General features: G+C 43.0%; 1 protein-coding gene across 3 annotated transcripts in view; it reads left to right on the forward strand.

Annotated features, from left to right (window-relative positions):
• NFATC2 (nuclear factor of activated T cells 2) overlaps positions 1–22223 on the forward strand; it is a 91168-nt gene extending 68945 nt beyond the window's left edge. For 2 of the 3 annotated variants that reach the window (XM_082325627.1, XM_082325628.1), the window contains exon 10: positions 19972–22223. In XM_082325627.1, the coding sequence (XP_082181753.1) occupies positions 19972–20027 (56 nt within the window). In that variant the 3' untranslated portion in view covers positions 20028–22223. Of the gene's footprint in view, positions 1–15475; positions 15561–19971 lie in introns of those variants that run through there. The other variant, XM_082325629.1, reaches the window with a different exon arrangement.
• Positions 22224–22846: the final 623 nt, after the last annotated feature.

Below are 22846 nucleotides of genomic sequence, written 5' to 3' on the forward strand. Positions count from 1 at the left end.
GCATTGCTGCTCTTCACAGTTTCATTTGTTATGAACTGTGTTAATGTTAAGAATGTGCAAAGATAGGAAAAGGGTAGGGGTCTTTTCTCCTCTTAAAGCACAATATGACAGGAGAGGGTTCAGCTTCTCCTGCGATGGCTAGCGAAAAGGCAGCTTGAGCCATTTTTGAACTGCACGTCGGAAATCTTACAAGCAGCTGCAAAGAGCCGTGCTGCTTTGAAAAGTTTGGACAACATCTGCACATTTCTTTAACTATTGTGAAATAAAATGCCTGGCACGAATAACCATCTTAAAGATATAGTCTGTTTATGGTGCAAACTGAAAGCCAGTTGTAAAGTCTTCTACTATAGAAAAATGGCTGGATTCTCAGCATTATTCACACAAGCAGAACTTTTCCAGTTAAGGTCACATCCTGCCAGGCAGCATGGATAGTTGATGGGGGGCTTTTTGTCTGTATAGATCTTTTCTCTCACAAGAATGAAGACCTACAGGTGATTAATTTAAAATCCATTTTTCTTCCACCTGCTTTTCATACTTTGTTTCTTATGAAAATATTATTATTATTATTATTAATAATAATAATAATAATAAATCCCTGGCCATTTTTAAATAAAAAATTGAAGAGGAATCATCTGAATTTCCCATCAAAGTTCGTTTTCTTATGAGAACTCTAAGTAGTGAGAGCTACTTTTATGCCCAGCAGAAGCTGGTATGGCCTTATACTCCCTGGTCATTTTATAGTGCTGCTTACTCACCAGTTCCAAGAGACTTCTGTGCTCTAATTTGGATGCAGTATGTTTTTAGAGGAATTTTAAAAACAGACTGGACAAATGTAGAAGACGACAATCCTGCACTGGCTACGAAAGGTACTAGATGACCTAATAGGTCATTCCTACTTCTCTGATTTGAAAAACAAGCAGCACATCTGTAGTCGTGCCAGTAGGAGAGTCAGAGATAGGGGAAGAAGAGCAAATACTCGAAGACCATAAAACTCCCTTCCCAGCATATTAGCTCCTAATTTGAATTTTTAACCAGCTGCTGGCTTTCACACTCTTTCTGTAATATAACTTTTTCTGTGTTTACCAAGAAGAAACCAGAGGAAGGTAAAAACCAACCTAAAATGTATAAAAAATGCAGTTGTGTCTGAATCATCACTCCAAGTCCCCATGCTTCACTTTTGCAAGCACAGAAATCTGGGTGTACATCCAGCTGTGAATTTCACAAATGGATCCTCTCTCTAAAAAGGGTCTGCACAAAACCCCTAAATCCAAGTACTCCCAACTTTGCAAACATTCCTATTCTCCAGTTTAGGTGCGCGTCTACTAGAAATACTTCAGTCTGGCAATTAAAACTCTGATCTCTCTATATTCACATGACAGTGACTTTGAAAACTTGGTCTTGAGTTGGATTTAACCAGTGTCAGGTATAAAAGAGTTAAATCTTCAGCTACTGTTAGCTAGAGTAAAACCACTGAGGATCAAAGGGCTTCAACAGTGATGCCCATGTGACTCAGCAAAGCAACACTAATTCACTGGGTGAGAAACTGGTCTAATACTCTCCGTCTTCCTGCAGGTTCTCCTAATCCACACAGTTCTCATTTTAATCAAGCCATGTCCTTTTGTGGGTTTCTAATTTGGAAACTTTGCACTCCAAAACATAGGCTAAACTCTGCCCTCAGCTGAACAAACACAATTTCTTTAGAGTGAAATTGTAATTGAACTAGATTTAGTGAGAAAAGTATTATTGACTTCTGCCCATGGATGTTGAAGTGAGTGATAGGTTTACATCTGAGGGAGAATTTTTCCGCATGGATAATTGTCAGGTGTGGAAGTAAAGGTCAAAGCGGACTGTCCCTTGCTTCCACCCAGCTGTGTGCATTTGGGCACGCTTTGACTGATGGGTGGTGGGAGGGTGCTGGCAGTGCGGCGGTTGTGTGCCAGACCTGTTCGTGCACCAAAGCAGTGTGCACTGCATGACCAGCAAACCTTGAGGCCCTGCAGAAATAGTGGGATGTCATCACAGCAAAGTGACAGCATAATTTAGTCCTTTTTCAGTGCTTATGTGTTGACTTGCTCTGCGCTTGTGCGAGGACTCTGAACCTTCTCTTATAACGTGCAAAGAATAATTTGGGCCAGGGTGAAAGCAGCAGTAAATTAGAGGAGTGTGAGTTTGCAATCATTCCCTCTGATCATCTCTGCCAGGGGAGTCTAGTCAAAGATTCCCAAATTGTGGTGTGGTTTGGTTTGGTTTCTTAATGATGAATGACTTCATCATCAGTGAATGAATCGAGTGAAATGTAGGACAAATAGTGAGACACATGAATGACTCTTATGACATTTGCAATGTCTCAATCGGTGCTGGTTTATTTAGATGGTTTCTAAGTTTCTTTGGAAAGAGTGAGAATGACTAAATGAAGGGGGAGCCACTTCAGAAGTATGGGAGTCAATGGTGAAAGTATTGTGACAGTTAAACCTCCCTGGGTTAAATATCTGTCATTATGAGCAACACAGCGTCAGTTATTTTGTAAGAGCTCGGTTCCAGGAGACTCCGTAGCCACAAGGCCGGGGAAGCTGGATGATGTACCAGACATTGCATTCCCTTTATGGTCAGATACCTGCCGGTGCTCGTGCTGGATCTTCATCAGCCACTTTTGGGTTTCCGATTCTTACCAGGAAGCTGCAGGACTGTTCTCCGAAAGTGTCTGTGAAGGTCCCAGCTTTGAAAGGCACCCCCCCTCAGACGCTCTGTGTGGCTGTGGTGCTTCCAGCTTGCCCTGGCAAGTGCCTTTGGCCACTGCTTTCCAGGGGAAGGGGCACTGCTGGGCGCACACAGGTCGCTGCCGTACCTGTGCTTTAATCACATGTTTCACAGGTCTGCCAAAGCCGCTTAAAAATAAGGCCCAGCATTTCTGTAGGTAAATGGTCACCAACCGAGGAAGCTGTCCTTAGGACTTGGGGAAGTCCCCCAGCTGAAGTCACTGGATATGAAGAAATGATAATTTTGTACAAATTGATGTTTGCAAAGGCTGGAAATAGTCTGCAGACACTGGCCACTCGAGGCATTGGGCAGGTCCAGTGAGCAAAGTGGCTTGGTTTAAACCAGAACTGAGGCAAATCAGAGTAGGACTTTTAGCAGCTGTATTTTTTAATTACATTCTGTTTTGAAGGTCTTTTTTCCTTAAAATTACATTTAATTTTTTCTTGTCTGGTTTCTTCTTCACACACGTTCATTTGCTTTGAGTGGGGTGCTGTCCTCTTCCTTGAAAAGGAGCCCAAGATACTGATTTCCAGCAGGCAAACCCTAGGGTGAGATTTTCAGCTAGGTAGGCTGGGTTGCATGAGAGCTCTTCTCCTGAGGTTATCCTGCAGCTTCATGTCTTCAAATAACTTCTACTATGTTTTCAGATATATTTCCTTTTTAAAAAAATGCCATTGATTTTAATACAAATTTTTCTTGAGTATAAATTTTATAGGCTATTATTAAAATAAAAAGCACACAAAACTATTATTATGTCTGTTTTAGAAATTAATACCTGTGGACCTTTGTTTGATACTTGATTACATTTCATAGCTCTTTCCATCTTCAAAACTAGTGCAAGTTTTAGATCAAGATTAAGACTTTCCAAAAATGCAGGCTGTTCTGATAATGGTCTTGGTTTAGATGCAGCATTAAATGCTCCCCCAGCTTTTTCTGTCATGCAGAAAAACATCTCTGCTTTTCAAAAACCACTGCTGAGTACGAGTGTCTCTGCGGAAAGGCTGGAAGAAACCTCTTCCACGTGTGACATTCCAGTGCAGCTCTCGCTCTTGGGGAGCATACCCCGGCCGTGCGAATAATCTAGCCCTTAATCACAGTTAGACTGTAATATTTACTAGCATTTCAACAGATTGTGGTCAGTACAACAAGACATTCATTTCCTCCCATGTATGCAACGAGAGATGCACACAGTTGATGGCTGGTTTATTACAGGAAGCTCGTGTTGCCGCACACAGGCACGCTGCGCTGAGGCTAGCTCAGCTTGGGAGGATCAGAGGCCGAGGAATGAGAGTGATTAGCCAAGGGCAGCCTCTCCCCCTGCCTCTGCAGCAAAGGTAACTCGCATCGTGCCACACAGACCAAAACCTCTCGAGGATTTTTCTTTTCAAGATGTACGTTGCATTCAGCCGACAGGCAGATGCACTGGTTATCTAGGGAGTCCCTGTCTGTGGCACCTAGACAAAAATGCTTTGGCAGACAAATAAGCGAGGAAACTAATTTTCTTGTCTTTAGAAAACAGTGCACACCATCACGCCTGGATAGATCGAATTTGTTATGATAGCAAAACAAGTTCTATGGAAACCATTGTGAACCCTGGAGTGAGGCTGCCCAGGAGAGTTGGGGAAAGCCGCTTTTGTTTGTTGTGCTTGGCATCGTTTTGCTCTGGATGAAGATGCTTTAATTTTGCGGGGAGACCCAAGAGAGCATTCCTCTTTTTCCATACCAGAAAGCCTTCCAAGCTGGCATAAACGTCCCCTCTTTCCAGCTGCTCCTTTCCAAACACACTGTGCCTCCTAAAGATAGTCTTTACAGTGGCTGGGGCTGGTGGAAAACATGAAGCCTGCATGGATTAGCACAGGAATTCATTTGGGCTGACGAATTGGGTTTCCCTCTATAAACAGCACTAGTGTTTTCATCTTCTGGACAGCACAGCAAACTTCACGTCCTCTTGCTCCTCGCCCCGCCTCTCCCATGCTGTGAAACGCCTGCATCCAGGCCAGCCGTGGTAAAAGACACACTAAGGCCTGCTTATGGGGGATGGAAAACAGCACGCCTTCAATGAGGCGTTTTCAACTATCTCCCTTCTCAGACAGGTTTTTTCCAACCCTTTAAAGAGCCAGTGGGTTATTTTGTTTTTTCAGTTTATTTTTCTTTCCAGGTAAAAGGGAAATTAAAGCAATCCCTTCTCCACTGGTTTAGTGACCTTACAAGCAGCCTACACTACATATTTTCTTTTCTTTGTTTAACTTCATCTGCAGGAGTTAGGGATTCTCTAAAGAGGATTTTGTCTGCCCCTTTCCCCCCAGGGCTTTGGGCACGCAGAAGCTGGGTCGCAGGGGCATGGCCCTGCACTGCATCGCTGCCCCACGGGACCGTCCCACCCCTCCAGGGGAGCACCCCCCAGCACGCCACTGCTGCAGCAAATACGCTTTTGTGTCGCTTATACTTTCTTCTATAGCTTACTCGGTAAATATAATCACCCAACATTGGTTATTAATCACCCAACATTGTTTCCATCATTGCCCGGGAGGGGAAAGACATGTAAAGGCCATTTACGTGATCAGGCTACATTTAATGGTGGTTTGTATTTACCTGATATTCAGTAATGGATGATTTTGTCTGTGTCACTGCGTAACTGAGCATGGAATTACACATTGGAATTACACATGGAATTACACATGGAATTACAACACACATGGTTGTGTGGATAAAAATGGGGGACTTGGGATTCAGCTGTCAAATGGAAGAATTACTTAAGTAATAAAGCCCTGTCCCTTGCCTTTACTTAATCACTATGTTTTCACATGTATAACCCACACCCCATTAAAAGTTTGTTCCTTGGAAATAAGTCTCAGCAAGCCCTCACCTCCTCGTAACATGCTGCAGTCTCTCCTGCCCTTTCAAGGCACTCTGGATCGGCCGTTCTCCACCTCTAGCAGGGGTGTCTGCTCTGGGATAGGGGGAAAGAAGAGGGGATTATTGTGGCCTCGAGAGAGAGAAGGCAACTGAAATGGGCATGGGAAAAGCATACTGGAAGGAAAAGGTGCAGGGGTAAAGGCATTACCCTCATTCATGTATAACCTACCCTGTTGCTGAATCACTGTCTTTTTGTAGATAACATAGATTATACTCTTGACAATATGGGATTTTAAAAAACAAACTCTACAAAAAAGTGGAAAAACTGAAAGTGGATAGCAATGCCATAGTGTTTTGGAAGTTTATCAATTTACAATGTACTTATGCTGCAGTTCAAGGTTTAAGCATTGCCATACTTTCAGAAGGAGCAGAAGTTGGGATCAGGATGCTGTTGGCTGCAATTAAAATATTTTCTTTGCCACATCATTTGATGTAGATACCTATCTGTGCAGTTCCTGATCACCACACTCTCTGGCGTGGTTGTGATGGAGTCAAGCACCGTTCCCATTAGGGTGACGAGGAGGCTGCCCCTGGGACTCAAGAGGAGTCCCAGGGTGCTCCCAGCAGAGGAAGTGCTGGCCAGGACATGGGCTTTCATCTGTAGTTGCTTTAAGCAAGCTCCGTGGCTACTGAGGCTTTTGCAGCTGGAGCACCAGCCGTGCTGAATCACATGAGGAAAACAAAACCCAGCAGATTTCCAAAATACTAACAGCTGGATGCAGATGACATTTCTGAATCAAGAAAAAAAAAAGCCCAAGCCATACCAGCCGCTCTTGTGTTGCTCTCTGCCACGCTTCCGATGCTGCCCACACGCAGCAGCAGGGCCAGGCTGAGTGCCTCACACAAGTGGGTGAAGAAATGCAACTGGGGGGTGTTTCTGGGGCACCTAGCACAGGTGATGAGAAGGTGGGGAGTGCCCAGTGGAGATGGTCACTCTCTTGAACCATAAAAATGGCCTTTGTCTTTGTGGCTGAAAGGCTGCAGCCCTCTCTATCCTGTTTATCCTTCAGACCTCAGCCAGGGCCAGCAGTGACCAAACCCTCTCTGGAGACTCTGCTGACTGTCGCTATTAACAGTGGTGATTTGCAGCCTAAATATAAATTGCACTATTATTTTTAGTGTTGATTACAGTCATGTCGAGGGGACCCCCTGAGAGGAAAGCCGTTTTGTGACCCGTTGCACAGCCAACGTTGCACAGCGTGCTCCCTTCCCACCCTCCATGCCGACAGGCCCCACAGGGATGTTGGCTGCTGGCTTGGCCATGAGACGTAACCAGTCTCTGCTTGACGGGGCTCTCCCAAGGTCACTGGTCGCTGTCAGCACAAAATGGGGGAGTTTTCAGTTCCGCAGTGCTCCTTCTGCCCTCTCCCAACACCCACTGTAGCATGAGCCTGCTCTGAAGTCACCATGCCTTAACCACCCACTTAAACTTGAGCGCATTTTAACTTGGCTGAAAAGGGGGAAGACGCAGCCTCTTGGATAGTTTATCTTTTCCCACCAGTAAATTACTTTCATTTTTAGGTCTCTTGATGTGGCATTTTTGTAGTACTTAGAATATTCCCTCCTCTTTACCAGGCACCTGCCTGTTTTGCTGCTGCTGGGCTCAGCGATGCCGTGGCCAGCAGGCAATTCCTGGGTGTTACACGGGTGTTGCAGTGTTACACCCGCACTCACTGCCAGGCAGTCCTGCAGTGCTGAGGAACACCGCAGGAGCCGGAGCTGGCTGAGACAGGCTCTACAGCGCATGCTACAGTCCACAGCCAAGTCACCAAGCCTCACAAGTTACAGGGGAGCGCGGGTTAGGATGGACAGACATCCTGTTGTGTCAACAGGGTTTCTCCCCACCATGGATGCTCCACTGTCCTTCCCCTCCACGTTGAGCCTGGGGCAAAGCACAGCAGCTGGTGGTAGTCAGCCATCAGAGCTGTTCCCATGACCTAGAGAAGAGATTATGGCAGCACTGTGCAGTGTTGCTCCATGGTGCTGACGATGGTGAATTCACATCATGGTGCTGCATAGACACGCTGTGAGCCTTCCTCATGATGATGCTCCAAGAAGCATGCAAGGAGTCAGCACTACCTCCCCAGCAGAGAGTCAGCTCTTACTAGTACAAAAGCCTTCCCATCTCTACTTGGCATCTCAAAGGGCAACCCCCAGTTCCTATCGTAGGCCATCCTCTCTTGGTGTTCCCCAACACTTGTTCCATCTCCTCTGTCAGGGAAACATTGGGTACAGTCTAGGCCAGATTCTGAGAGGTGATGCATGCTCGTGTCTTTGAGTATTTGGTTTTTTTAAAAGTGGCTAGATGTCTAATCCACAGTGATTTAGTTGAGAGTTAGCTACCAAAATACCTTTAAAACTCTGGCTTTGCAGAAGATATCCAGTGGCTTTATACGGTTTCATTATGCTGCGTGTGTTAGCTGGGGCATTTAATTCGTGCTGGCAGTCACTCTCCTTCCAAGACTGCTCAGAAAGAGCTATGGTGATCTTGGCCTTCAACTTTGCTACTACTGTGTCTTCCAGCTGTCTGTGGCTAGTTCCCCAACTGCAGGACAAACAGTATTCCCATTCAATGCGTGTTCCTAGCTGAGGGGATGCCCTGCCAATTGCTTCTGAATGTATTCTGTAGTCAGATGAGATCATATCAAACGTAAGCAAGTTTTATCTTTATTTTAGGCAAGAGGGTGTTTTATCGCGATGTGGTTCCAAAGCCTTCGTTGTTTGGTTGGAATTCACCCAGGAAGTGTAGCAATGGATGGTTAAATACAAACTAATAGGTTCAATATGAGCTACAAATGCAGAGCTCGTGAGCTGGCCGTGCAAACTCACGTACAAAGGAGAATGTTGTCGTGCAGCTGATGAGAACTTGGGAGTGATTAGGATGGCCTTGCTAGGTACTTGCAGCATGCCCCTGAGACGCTGCGATGAGCATAGTGTTTCACCTCCTGCCTGGGTTGCATGGGGATACACACAGCTCTCAGACCTCACAGTTGGAAAATTTGGGATGGCTCATCATTAAATCCTGGGAAGGATTCCCTGGGGCAGGCTCTTTGGGTGGTTGTTCCTACATCTTGATTTGGAATTGGGATGGGAGGTCTGCAAATAATTGAGGGCTAATTTCTGAACAAATGTAGGTTATTGCTATTGTGGTGAGGTTGGGAATTGCCCAACCTCAATAGCGCCGGCTGCACTTCAGCTAAAGATAGTCACCTCAACAGCTATTGGACATCGAGGAGCTCAGTTCTATTTCTGGTAATTTATATCCCCCCTTTTCTTTTCATACTGAGAACAAAAGTTTTATCGTTTGTGCCATTGAGTCAAATTGAAAGTTTTAAGTCTTTGGATGATGCATATGCATTTTTCTTATTCTCTCAAGCTATTTACTGTCAGAGGTTGCTGGTCTTCTTGATGTGAGATGCAAAGTCAGTTACAGTGTCTGCCCCCATAGTCTTTTGCATGCCTTTTTGTAGTTACAGGTGTCTCTTACAGTTAGCTCTCCCTCTTTGTTCATAATGATCTCTGATTTATCCATATACTCCATAGTATTATGTAGTATTTTTATTATTACGTTATTTTATGTTAGAAACCCCCACATGGATGAGAACTCCATTGTGGCAGATGCTGTGTTGAATCCAAAGGAAAAAAAAAGCAGTTCCTGCCTCAAAGGACTTACAGTCAAAGTGCAAAATAAAAGCAAACAGATGGATGTGGGCAGACATGCAGTATCTTGTATGTGGCACCTCCTTGACATTGTTGTATGTGAATTGTAACACTCTGTCAATAACTACTTAAATATTTAATAGTCTGGATTCTTTCCAGCTAACTTGGGACTCATAACTGTAGCCCCAAAGTTAGGCGCTCAGCTGTCCTGGACTCCCATTGCCAAGACCCATAGACCTCTCTAGCGGTGCCTGTCGCTCTCCGTCACCTGCAGAGGCAGGTCCTGATACCAGGGCTTCTAAAACAGCGCTCACCATTCAACGCAAGGGGGGGAGAATCTGGCCCCAAACATTCATTTGCTGAAGGATATGGAGTCATCACAGAAAAATAATCTGTACACAAAAGTGATTTCATGTGTTCCCCTGCTCAGTGTTTTTCACTACAAACAGTGTGCCTACTGCCCGTAATCCTCTTTAAAATAAGGCACATAAGAAACATATGCCTTCTTCGCACTCGCTGTTCCGAAGTTGTTTGTGAAAGCAGAGTAATTGCAAGCAGAAGGTTATTTGCATGCCTGTTCCAGAGGAGAGCCTGGTTTGTCTGGCAAAATTGTTCATAGGCCACTTGTGCATCTTCCCTGCTACTTTGAGACAGTGATTTTCTGCTGGCTGTTTTCTCCTGAGAACCAGGCTCAAAATTCAGTTCAGACATGTTTGGAGGGAAACCTGGTTTGCTGGAGAGGCCCAGGTCCTGCAAGAATCCACAAGCCCTTCAGCAGGGATGCTTGCAGAGTTAAGACACAGCAGAAGATAAGATGCCAGAGAATTAGAGCCAGTAAATAGTTTTGTGGATTAACAGACATAAGCGCTAGTGCTCAAGGGAGGAAAATAGGCTACATTATTGACTGTTCATCCCCTGCAGAACTGCCCAAAGGGAGGAGTAATATGGTTTGTTTCCCCTTAATTAAATATTTGTTAAATGGTTTGTTTCCCCTCAATTAAATATTTGTTCTAGTAGTTCCTTTGTGACAGAAATAAAAAAGCAGCAGCATTGCCTATTCTTGTTCCTTGCAGCTAATCCTGAACATGCTGTAACTGTTCTTCAGTTCCTACCCCCCAATTATTTCCTGTAAAAAATAGCTTTCTCCCGTCCATTCTCTTTTCTCTCTCTGTTTTTGAAACACTTCGCTGAATGACTCATATCGCCTCTTAGTAAATAGGTTAAGTCTAGGAGAATGATGAAACTGCAAAGTGACATGTGAATAAATAGTGCTATCGCTTGTGTGCTTTTCCTGACGGCAGTTACTATTTTAGAGGCATTGTGGTACCTATTACCAATTTCATTAGCTTTTAAACCATGAGGTGCAAGCTACTGTAGAAAAAATCATCACCAACCTCCTTTGGTTTTGCTGTTTTTAATCTAAAAGAAATATGTCTTAATACCAAATGGCACTGCTTATCTCAGCACTTATGTAGCAAATTCACAAGGTCCAAACCACGCACACAAAAATAGATGCTAGCACAGTTCACCCTTGTGCTTTGCAGCAGCAGCAGCAGCTGCCACAGAGTTAGATCAAGAGTTAGGAGTGACAAAATGAAGACTCTTGCCTTCTGTTTCTTAAGCTGCAGTCCATCAGCCTAATATTTCTGTATTTGTTTAGCCAACTAACGTGGTTTAAGAAAATGAACTGCATGTCCTTCTAGTGTAAGTTTTTGTATATTTATTTATTACGTGCGTATTCTACTTGAGATATTTTACTTGGTCTCATTGCATGTTAACTAAAACTAAATAGGAACTTCATCTTTTCTCAGTAACTTGCTAACTATCAACTAGAGAGAGCCAACTGCATGACTCAAACACGTGTCCCTTCCCTTACAATTTCAGCCAAAACTATCTGGCATCAGAGTACTGCAGAATGAAAGTCATATCTAAATATATGTGAGCAGAAAGAAAGTCAGTTAAAAAAAGACTTTGTTATGGAAAGCTACTACAAACCAAATCCACGGTGGCCTGGAGTTCCTCATCACATCCAGGCTGATCTAGTTTTCCACTTGCAAGGTACGCTTCCCAAGGTGGCTGCTGACACTCGTAGAAGAACTGCACACAGCTATCAGATCTTGTTCCAGTCCCTGTATGCCTTACGTGTAGTGACTAAACAGATATAAAGTGTATATCTAGTAAATAAACAGGACATTTACCATAGTCTCAGCAAATTTAATAATACAAGAGTTTTTGTGTATAGTTCCTGGCAGTGTCAGCATTAATATTCAGAGCCAGTCCTTTGCCAGGTAACCCGTGAACGAGATTGGCAGCGCCTGGCACTGGATGCCACCCTGAACGCCGTCCCTCAGATTCAGTTTCAGTATGTGCAGCGCTGTGGACTGGACAGAAAAAGGGTGCTAAGAATGAGATTTAAAGAAACATTGCAGTTTGATGGGGCGCCTCTTGCCATTGTAGTCGTGCGGTGACTAAGATGCAGCTCCTTGAAATTCAGGGGTTTTTGTACCAGGGGGACTGAGCCTGCAGATGAGCTGCAAGGGCTTCCCGCAGTGATATGCTGAAGCCTAACGGGGCAGGAGGGAAAGGACGTGAAATTGTGCCTGAAGGGGCACTTTCCAGATTGCCAGCTGATGTGGATTCTTCCTCCAGTCGATGTGTAGGCAGGGTTTGCACCTATCTTAGAATCTTCTGATAAAAAAGTGACGACTAAATACTGAAATCCATCAAGCAAACAGGAAATCACACTCTGGAGCAAAAATTGCTGTTTCTCTTGCTGTTCAACAACCCAGGATGAGAAAGCTTGTACGTGTGTGCATGTGTGTCCAGCAAATATCACATTACCCCAGTTTCCTGGTTCATGGAGAAGGTACCTAGAAAACTTAGCTCATTCCAATAGATTAAAACAGGGATCAAATGGATTAAATAACTGAAAGCACCACAAATGGCACCTGCTCAGCCTTAGAGTTTCTCCATTCAGTTCACTTCAGGGCAACATTTGGCACCTGTTTCTCCAGGAGAGTATGTCATTTGTAAGCAATATAATCCTCCCATATTGTTTGCACATAAGATTTCAGTCCTCTTACTAGGGGGTCTCAATAAACTGGCCTTCCAGGGAATTAAACAACCAGTTAACACCCAGTTCTTTTCTTAACTGATTAACTGTGTGAAAGTCCTCTGGCCATGGAAGCTTAATGCTTTTTTACTAATCACTTACAGGCTCAGGTGCAACTTATTACTGATTTACAAGATTGTAACCATTTGTGTAACAAGCTGAAGCGAAGCATGGCAAAACAGGACAGGCACCCAAGAGCTCCATGCACAGCAGGTGGTACAGGGAGAGCAGCGCAGGTTTCACATTATTTCCACTGCTGCAAACTGCTCTGTTTTCCTTCCCTTGTATCTGGTCACTTTGCTTTGTGTCACTGAGGAGAGCTCAGCTGGAGGGAACAGTTTGCAGAGTAACAACTTCTGTTGGAGGAGTATGTGTGAATAAACAAAAACAAAGCATTGCTTGTCTAAAAGAAATTATTCAGGCTACAGACTGTCTCGGGATACCAGTCCCAGATTCCCTGCACAGTCAGGGAGGAGAGCATCTGTGCAGCTTCTCACAAGTGGTACCCCAGTGTCTCCCAGGACAAGGCATCCCCAGGGCTGAGGGATGCTCCTTATTCTCTTACCTTTAGATGCCATACAGCGAAGTCAGAACAGGTCACTGTCTTCAAAGTGCTCTCTGTTGCCTATATTGGCTCAATTTCCTAATAAAAATATGTAGGACCTAATTTTTAGAGGTATTTAGCACTCTAATGTTGACTGACATTTATGGGTTTAAAGGTTCTAGGTTGGTAACTTAAACAGTTGCCTATTAGAATTTTTAGAGTGCCTAAGCGAGCTCAGCACCTCGTGCCTTTGGTAGTTTGGGATCTAAACTACCTAAGGACTTTAAAACATCCCTGTAGGGACTTTTGAAAATGATTGCTCCCTACTACATCCACACACTTAGTATGGGCTCATTCTATGCAGGTCATCATCATTTCAGGCTTTTTTTCTGTTAGCGAGGCATTTATTATTTAAGTTCCCTGAGTGTGACCTTCACAGTCTTTCTGCATTTTTTAGACCAAAGCAAACCTGTAATAAATCTGGTCCTTCAGGGATCCCTTGGACTTGGCCAGGGCCATATGGCAAGAAGATGATATAGCAGAGGTCCAAGCTCTGGAGTCCCACCATCCAGTCTTCTGCTCTAGCCACTAGGTCACGCTTTTTCCTGACAGTTTTAACGCAGTTTGTAGCAGTAGGCTGTTGATCTTTTCTGGAAGCACACTGACAATAATGAAAGTACTTGCAAAATCCTTAAAATTTCTGGGGCAGATTTGTGTTTTGAGTATTTCCCTCTTGATAGTTCTGATGTGTAGTGCGTTTACAACACTGAATTTTTTTTTTAGCAGAAATGCTATCTTTATTTTCTGCTCTTTTCTTACAGGCACACCCAGCTTCCTGTTAAAGATTTTGGGTAGGATAGTACCATAGATACTGATTGTTTTATTTTTGCACCTCGCTCTGGAGCTATATTGAAATATAAAGGAAAGATATTTAAATGTCATGAGTGAAATCCAGATCCTGTGAATCAAGAGGAGTTTAGATATTGATTTCAGTTGGGACAGGCTTTAGCCAAAAATATGCATTTTATTTAGATTCTGTTTTCCATCAGATATCTGTATGATGATGTGAAATTAATGGAAAGATGCCGATGGGTTTTGAGTCTGTTGAAACTATTCTAGCAAAAATGCATCATGGGACTTGAATTGCCACTTAGTTTGAGATCAGTAACTTCTTCCAAGAGTTTGCTTAATTAATGGAGATGACCTGATTGCTGTTGGGCTGGATGGTGTTGAAGAGGTTGACAGTTTACATAGACTACATAGATTACAAGCAGGACAAGAAAGAAAAGTTGCAGGGTGCATCTGTTGGCATTGTTTCAATAAGGAGTAAAACCTTTTTTGGACGTGTAATTAAAGTAAAGCTATACAGCTAAGAACCCCTTAGTAGTTATACATCCCCATTTTCCAGAAAAAAGCCTTTCATTGCTGTTGATTTATAAAACAACCCCCCCACACCCCCCCAGTATTTTTCCCCAACACATTTTGTTGGGTTTGGGCTCCTTGTGCCTGATACACCTAAGTTTGTATTTACCAGTCAATTAGTTGCTCTGCTTGCATGTGCAAAAGCTGATTTTCCAGGATGCAGAATATAAAATAGACTGTGTACTGAGTGGTAGGTTCCAGTGTACGATACGTGGCTGCGCAGTCTTTGGGAGCCAAGTAAAATATTTCTTTTCTATATATAGTCACCTGAAATCCAGCAGCAAAGACACTTCTGAATCTTGCACTCAAAACTCACTTAGTTTTTAAGAAGCACTTTTTGCTCCTTAGTATTGCAGTTATTTTTTTTAATTTCCACATGGTTTTGCAGAAGTGCCAAATGCTTTCATGATGAATTCAGAAGAAATCTAAAAAGATCGGACAGCAAAAAAAGAAACAATTTTAAATATTGCCATTTTATGAGAAAAAAATTTTGCCTTATTTGTGTTTGAAGCAAAGACTGTAACTTTCATCATTTCTTTGCGCATATCTTTCCTGTTCTTTACAATTAAGACAAAGTCTAATTTCCATGGCCACTATGGTTAGATCTCTTATTTAAAAGGGACTGACTCTTGATCTGGCATAAATGTGTCATGTTTTATTTGGGCCAGTGAGATGATAATAGAACTGAATTTTGCAAAAGGCAGTGACTAGTCTTTGACCTGACTTACAAGACACATGGACCTCCAGTGCCTCTGAAGTCTCAGATCAAATTACCAGCATTTCGCATATGTTTTGTGATCAATTTAGGAATGTAATTTTTTGCATACTTATTTTTAGATATCAGTTGAGAAAAGAGGGGAAAAAAGTAAAATCTAGTGCTGGATCTGAGCAAACAGAAAGGTCAGCGGTTAGGTTCTGCCTTATGTATTGTATATGCTGAAATGTCCTTTTAATAAATTAAACCACAAAATGAAAGAGTAGCTGAAAACTGTAACATTTGGCCTTGCAACACAGGTCAAAGGTTACTTTTTTTTCTCAAAAATGGTTTTGCAAATCTTTTTCAGAGCTGATAGATACACACCTTAGCTGGATACAAAACATTATATGAAAAAGAATGACTGTGATCTTTGATCCAAGCAATCAAAAAGAAAGGTAATTGGTATTTTTCTGCCTTTTCTCCAGCTGTGTGTTTCTCTTAACCTTTATTTATTTATTTTTTCAATTAAAAAGTCATGCCCCTTTTTATTTGGCTTAGAGGGTTTAAAATCTTATTTAATTTAATTTTTTTTCATTCTTTTTCTTCCCCACTTGTGTACCACGGAGCTGTCCTGAAGTAGCTGGGGCCTGGTGGGCAGGGAAGGAGAGATGGGGTTGTGCATGCTGGGCTAAAGCATCCTGTCGCTCCAAGGCAGCAGCTAAAACCATGCTAGGACCATGGTTTGCCTGGTCACGTTTTGAGAACACACTAGACGTTCAGGGTTCAACTTTCCTCCTCAGTCCCTGATGTGCCATCAGTTCCTCCCTGCGTGTCTTGTGTTGTCTTTGCATGTAAAACGCCTCCTGGCCGCGTCAGCGGAGCAAACATGGAATGTGCAGGATCCCTACCTAGTGCAGGGAGGAGCCCACCGGAGCTGAGCTTTGCCTCCTCTGATGAGACCCTCACTCTTGCAGGATCCCCAAAGGGCACAAGACCCCAGTCACTGCCACGGGTATAGTGCTGTGACAGCATTGACTTCATCGGTGTTATTCCAGACATAAACATGGAATAACGCTAGTAAAGTTGTCATTCCAATGCGTGTGTGAATGTGTGCGCACGCATGCGTATGAGCGTGTGTGCATGTATATAATCAACTACAAGGAGCCTGACTCATTGCCAGCTAAAATTGGAGACAGTTTTCTGTCTCTGAACTACTAGTTGAAGCTCGGTATTTAATACAATCCACTATCATCCCGCAAGTGAATACACTCCAGATTTCTATCTGTGAGAGGATGTGAATTAGAGTCTTAAATGTCTTTGAGGACTGTAGCCTGAGAGACTGACTCTAACCCATCAAAGCTGAGTGATTAGAAGAACGCAGACATTCTCCCATGATTTCAGCTAGCCTTTGCATTCAGCTAACTGGGGGATCTCCAAGCACCGGGGCTGTTGTAATACTTGTACAACAGCAGTACCTAAGACCGAATCTGCTGAAGGGATTCAGGCCTAACTAGGCATTTCCTTGGTCTGGGTGGCTGACGTCAGCTGTAATTTCAATGTCTTTTTTTTATAATTTAATCTTTCATTATCTTGGCATATGTCTTCATGGCCCCATTTAATCAGTTCTTTCTCATTAAATGGATCAATAGCAGTGTGCTCTAGAGTTGTCACATGCCAGACACCTTAAATAACAATATTTTGTTTATTAATCACATCATCTCAATTTCCTCTCGGCTAGAAAAGGGCAAATAATGAGAACCGATACTTGAGATACATTTTAACCACGCTACCTAAAAAAGATAGATGGGAGTTCAGAATAGCGAGTTCAGCGCATGATCTCAGCTTCCTCTGAAGTTTAGGTACGTCTCAGTTTGCTGATCTTGTTCAACCTACTATTGAAACCCAGGTCACTGAGATTACACCTGGATCTGGATCCATGTGCTCCCAAATCTGGAGCAAATCACCAAAGGTGTGTGATTTCACTAAACTCAGTCTGGAGGGGACTCCAAGTGGAAGAGACATACTTGCCTTGGGATCCATTCCTGTTAGGTTTATATATTCATTAGAATTAGGGGCTCTGGTTGTAGACTAGGACTTTTTGTGCTGGGACAATCATTGACTTACACATCCTTCCCTTAGAGCTCCCAGCCTAGTGTTGCCCGGCTTAAACTGCACCTAACTCCCCTCGCCACATGGATTTAGGTGAAATTCAGGGTGACTACAGGACGTTCAGGCCAGCCGATAGCAGGAAGCTCCCTTGTCATTCAGATGCTTACAACAGAAATCCAATTTGCCACCTGTAAGAGCTTGCGCAGCGAGCGTCCAGCTGCACCTGAGCACGGTTGTGCAGCCCGTCTATGGGGTTAATGTTTCACACTGTTTCCCTGCAACTTTTTAGCTCTTTGCAGATCGTAGTCCCCCATAACCTCAGCCCACAAAACCCACTGCTGACCTCCCATGCAGCACACAGGAGGGAAAGTGAAGTTTGCAGGCTGAGTAAGCCCTTTACCACACCATGCAACCTGCCAGGAGCCGGCGAGCGGAGGTCCCCATGCTGGCCAAGCTCCGGACTCGCGGTCTGCTGGTGCTGCACGATGGATTTCACTGCCTAAAGCTCAGGCTGGGAAACAGAACCAAAACCAAACCCTTCAAAAGACTGTAGGTTTAGTAAACTCCATTTAATGATCTGCTCATTTTTCACTTAGTATTTAACCCTTCCTAGATGAAGATGACTGTTGGCTCCGATACTTTCACAAGTGGTGGCTCTATTAAATGAAAGGAAACTCATACACGGTATTTTTTGGTACGCTGGCTGCTCAAACAAACGTGTCGATAAATAAATCGGCCTGCAGTCTCAGCCCACTTGTTTTTAGAAAGGAAATGACCCTGTAGGAGTGGGTGCCCACTTCTTTTACCTCACTGCTATTTTTAGCTGAGGCTGTGAAAAATTTCCATTGAAGACCTGCTCCTCTCATTTCCTGGGTAGAGCAAACAGGAAGCTCTTCTAGCTGAGCTGAAGGAGGTTTTTTCCCTGAAAGTGGACCAACCTCACCTCCCACTGGTTGCTTGCTTGCACTGCAGAGCAGCAACACACCAAATACCCCACAGATGTGCTTTACTTGCAAGAATTCACCCAAAAGGCTGGTAGAAGCCAGCAGGTGATGGGGGCAGCTAGAAAGTTGGGCAGCAGGAGAGGCCAGGAGTTCTGCTGTCAGCCATGCTGGTTTTTTGCCCATGTCCTCTCCAAGAGGCACCAATCTGATTGATAGCAGGCATTGCCTGGCTGGAATTAGGAAGAGCTAAACTCCGGGCTGTTAACAGTGGGATTTTTGAGCTCGGAGGGATGGAAACTGCCTTGTGTGGCACAGGTTATGGGGTCCCTTCAGGAGAGTTTACTGTACCTGGAAATGTGGAGGGCTGGCTCCCTGCTCCTCCCGTCAAGCACCTGTGCCGTGCTTTGTGCGAATACTTAGTCCTTGAGGAGTATAGCTGACCACAGCAGACATCTGTACAGTAATCACATGGAGCTTTGCATAAAACATAGATTTTTTTACTTTCTCAGAGATAAATTCCATTGCATGTAGAGTGGAGGGAGCTTTCAAACTACTAGTCATAACTACTAAAAATTAATACATGTGTTCCCCTTCCCAGAGACAATAAGAGATTGGGAACCATTTTTTTTTTGATTGTTGGGAAGTGGTGAAATACTGTGCTAATTAAAATTTTTCTTAAACATTTGTTAGAAATGGGCCTAAATATGGCGGAGTCTTACAGCTGCATACCCGAGGATTAATCAGTCTTGAGAGAGGGTCTTCTCTGGTTTGAATTAGTCCTTGTCTTAGCCCTTAAATATCAACAGGGAGAAATCATTTAGATCTGGGTTCTGAAACCTGAGAAAATTTGGTCTTTTGGATTTAAGGCAAATTTGTCAAAGTAGATAAACAGTGTCCGACCCGTGGACCCCCTTGGTGAATACAGCACCAAGGAGCTGCATGTGAAATGGAGCCCCAAAACAGGCAGTTCTGGAGTTTTGCACCAAAACACTCATGTCTCTCCTAATGAAATTGCTGCCTAGAGAAAGAAATGTTGTTCCAGGAGGTACCAAAGGGTGCTTTAGGCAAATAAGTGTGAAAGGTAGACAGGAGAGAATGGCTGTTGTATATAACTTGTAATATCGTTCTGTTTTTTTATACAGAGAACTAAAAGTTCTTCAGTGTCTTCTCTTGAGCTTTATTAACAAGCCTGCCCCAGCCTCTTAGAGTATCATAGCGGTGCATGGAAGTTTGCTTATGCTCTAATCTACAAACTATGACAAAAATGTAGAGCAAATAGAGTCTACAGTGAGATTAAAAAAAAAAACCTCAAAACCACAAAAAACCCCAACACTTTTTCACCTGAGTTGCAGTCTCTGTGTTTTCAGCACTGTCCACTATATTTCCTCCAAATCTTGCCTTTCTCTTTTCAAAATATTCTTATTTCAGCCTAGTGAAAATGTCAAAATGCTCAGATACTTACAGATTTATTTTTTTTTACCTCGGGTAAAGGAAATGTTTGTGAAAGAGGGCAAGTGTTGTGTACATAAGGGATGTAGCATGTACTGGACACATGGTACAGCTTCTCAGTTGTGTTTTTATGGTACTTGAAGCATGCTGAACACAGTGTAGACCCCCTCTCTCCGCTCCTTCCCCCTTGCCTTCAAAAAATATGTAGTCTGGGTAATTAAGACTAGAAGTTCTAATAAAATTATGTTATGAATGCAGAGGGGATGTTTTCAGCTTAACAGCAAACTGCCCAAGGACTGCTTTTACTTCTTGTGATTTTGAAAGTGCTGTAACATCTCTTCCTCTTTCTTTTATTTCACAGTTAATGAAATTATCAGGAAGGAATTTTCTGGACTCCCTGCCAGGAATCAGACATAGAAGAAGAGATTTGTGAGACAACTTTTACCGAATCCTTCCATAACTGACCTCTTAGATCCTTCCAATGCCCCTGCAACCTCCTGCTTCCTTAACTGTTCATCTCAAGGCACCAATTCAATGCAAGGAACAATGTATTGGCATCAAGCTGACAGCCTTGACTAAGCAACTCGCCACCTCTCTCTGTAAACATCGAGAAGGACACCCTTCCTTTCGTCCAAAGATCGTATTGTTCTTGTATAACAGAGTATCTGTCTGAGGAAACTCTTCAAGCCTGCTGCAAAATATCTATCTATGTATCGATCTATCTTAGTAATAAGGGAGAAGTGAGATGTCACTCCTGAACACGGCACAAAGCAAGGGAGGTTATATATATGGGTGGGGTGGGAAACGGGGGAAGAAAGAGTAATATATTCCATAAAAGAATAACAACATTTTGCGGTTCACTAACAATGACTTGCCCTCCAGGTCTCAAAGCCCTTTTGAGAAATTTTATTGTTGTAGGAAACTGAGGCAACCCAAGCTTGCTCGGCCTTTATTCGACCTGGGATCAAAAGCCATTTTTTTCTGACTCTGAGCACTGTGATCAGTATTTCAAACAGTAGATGTCAGCTGAATCCAGGCATTTTCTTCATTTTTCTTGTCAGACTGGATAGGAATTTGAAGGAGAAGGATGCTCACAGAGAACCAGTGAAAAGAGCAATTCAGCAGTTGTAACACCCGTCCCAAGGTAAAATAAACCCAGATAAACCAGAGATTAATATATAGGAGTCACAGTAAATCTAAAGATTTTATGATTGATCCTTATTAATATTCAGGCAGTGTATGAACACATCTTAGATATTTTCTCTGTAATAAATTGTTGCTGTTTCTTTTCATATAGAACCTGCTATTGGCTCGTATCTTGTCTCATTTAGCAGCTGTAACATTTAACCACACAAGCTGCAGAGGAAAATAATTGCATCTTCCAGAAATCATATGTTCCAGAAAAATTATACACTTACTCATATTCACCTTGTCTCTTTAGCTTTGCAAAGCTACCAGCAATTTCTGGAAAGGTTAAATTTCCACATGAGTTAGTATGTTTGTTATGTTTTGCTTCATGTGTTAGAATATACTGTACTGACACAGGCTTATCACGATAAGAGATAACCGCTGCCATCTGCAGATGTACAGCTAGCAAGTTTGTAACATTTTGGTGTGTCATTGCTACCACAGCGTGATAAAAAGGCATCACAAGTGGATAATCAATGTACAGTAAAAGATAGCCATAATATTGTAGGAAATACGTAGTAATCTTTTCTGGTTTTGTAAATGAGCAATGCTGATATTTTTAAGAGTGCAGAGCCTGAGCTCTATTCTAGAAAACACAGTGAATCTATCCTGTTCTCAGTTGTTTCACAGTAAACTTTGCTGAATACCAATGTGTCCACATGCTCGCAACAGGAATTAGGCTATATGAATACAGCAGACCAGCAGAGCAGCTGCATAATTGGCTCCCCAATAGTGCAAGAAAGATCTTGCACAAACCCTGCAGAGTATGTGCTCGGTTCAGCAGCAGACTTTCTGGGAGTACTGAGAAGATTATATGTTCTGCCAATAAAAGCTGGCAGTTAAACTTTGTAAGGTCTTCAGTTTTACAGTTAGAGATAGAAGCATTAGACTTTCCAGAACAGCTGACCTAGATCTCACCTGTAATCTTGGATCTTAAACTAAAATCTGAATTTCACAGGAGCAACTCTGAGCTCTGGATTCAACCAAGCCTAGGTCTGGAACCAGAGCAGAGCCCTTCCCGATTGCAGATCCCAAACTGGCATTAAAAACACAGCTTGGGGAGTTTGCTTCTTTTTCCCCTTGAAGTACTGCTAACACACACCAGCAGTGGTAGCAGGCGTTAGCCCACTTCGTGAGATCAAATCTTTTGTCACAAAATGAGTCCCCTTTATCCCATTTCAGCAACACCAAAAAGTTGCTGGCTGAGGGTGCCTCATTCTGGTGCTCATATGGGGAGCTCCACATGGCGCATCAGTACGAACGTCGAGACAGCCAAGCCTCAGCCTGTTACCTGCAGAGGTGAAAATGGCCTTTTTTATTACTGACTTTTACAGAAACAGAACTGAGGCTTGGACTAGCTGAAATGACTTCTGCACAGGGGAATTATTGATCATTAAACAGCACTTGTATAGTACCTTGACTGGCTCACATGCCTCAAATAAACTATCTTGGATTGTTTTAAAACTACCAGTTTGCCAGAATCTGACATGTATTATGGATTTTTAATACAGTCTGACGTTTTGGACAATTTTGAAAAATTCCTCAGGCCAAAAGTTGCCAGTCAGAAGTTCTTTGCTGCAGCTGAGTAAAAGAACAGACCAAAGGTGTGTCCCGGTGTCACAGAATTCACACTTGGAAGTACCAAAAATGACCATCTATTTTCCCTAATCCAACCTGTAAAGCATAGGAGAAATTTAAAAAACAAAACAAAAAACCCATTCACAGAAAACGAAAAATCTCCAAATAACTGATAGAAACTTTCCTCTTGCTGGATTTTAAATAGAATATCAAAGAAGAACATGAACTTCTTTTCAAATCTGTAGACGCACTGACGTAGCCTAAAAATATTGCTGCTTATTTGGTGATTGTCCATAGCAACTGCTTGTCAATAGTCCACTGTACACGGATGAATGGCTGATCTCAAAGTCAGATAACTGCGCACCAAATCCACAAGCAACCTTCTCCTGCAATGAGCCATTGCAGTATGCGTGTTCGTGATGTGGCCTGATTTTTATTTGTATTTTTATTTTTTGTCACTGTCCCCCACT

The sequence above is a fragment of the Platalea leucorodia genome (genome assembly GCF_965183815.1).
Source record: "Platalea leucorodia genome assembly, chromosome: 13".
NCBI lineage: Eukaryota > Metazoa > Chordata > Aves > Pelecaniformes > Threskiornithidae > Platalea > Platalea leucorodia.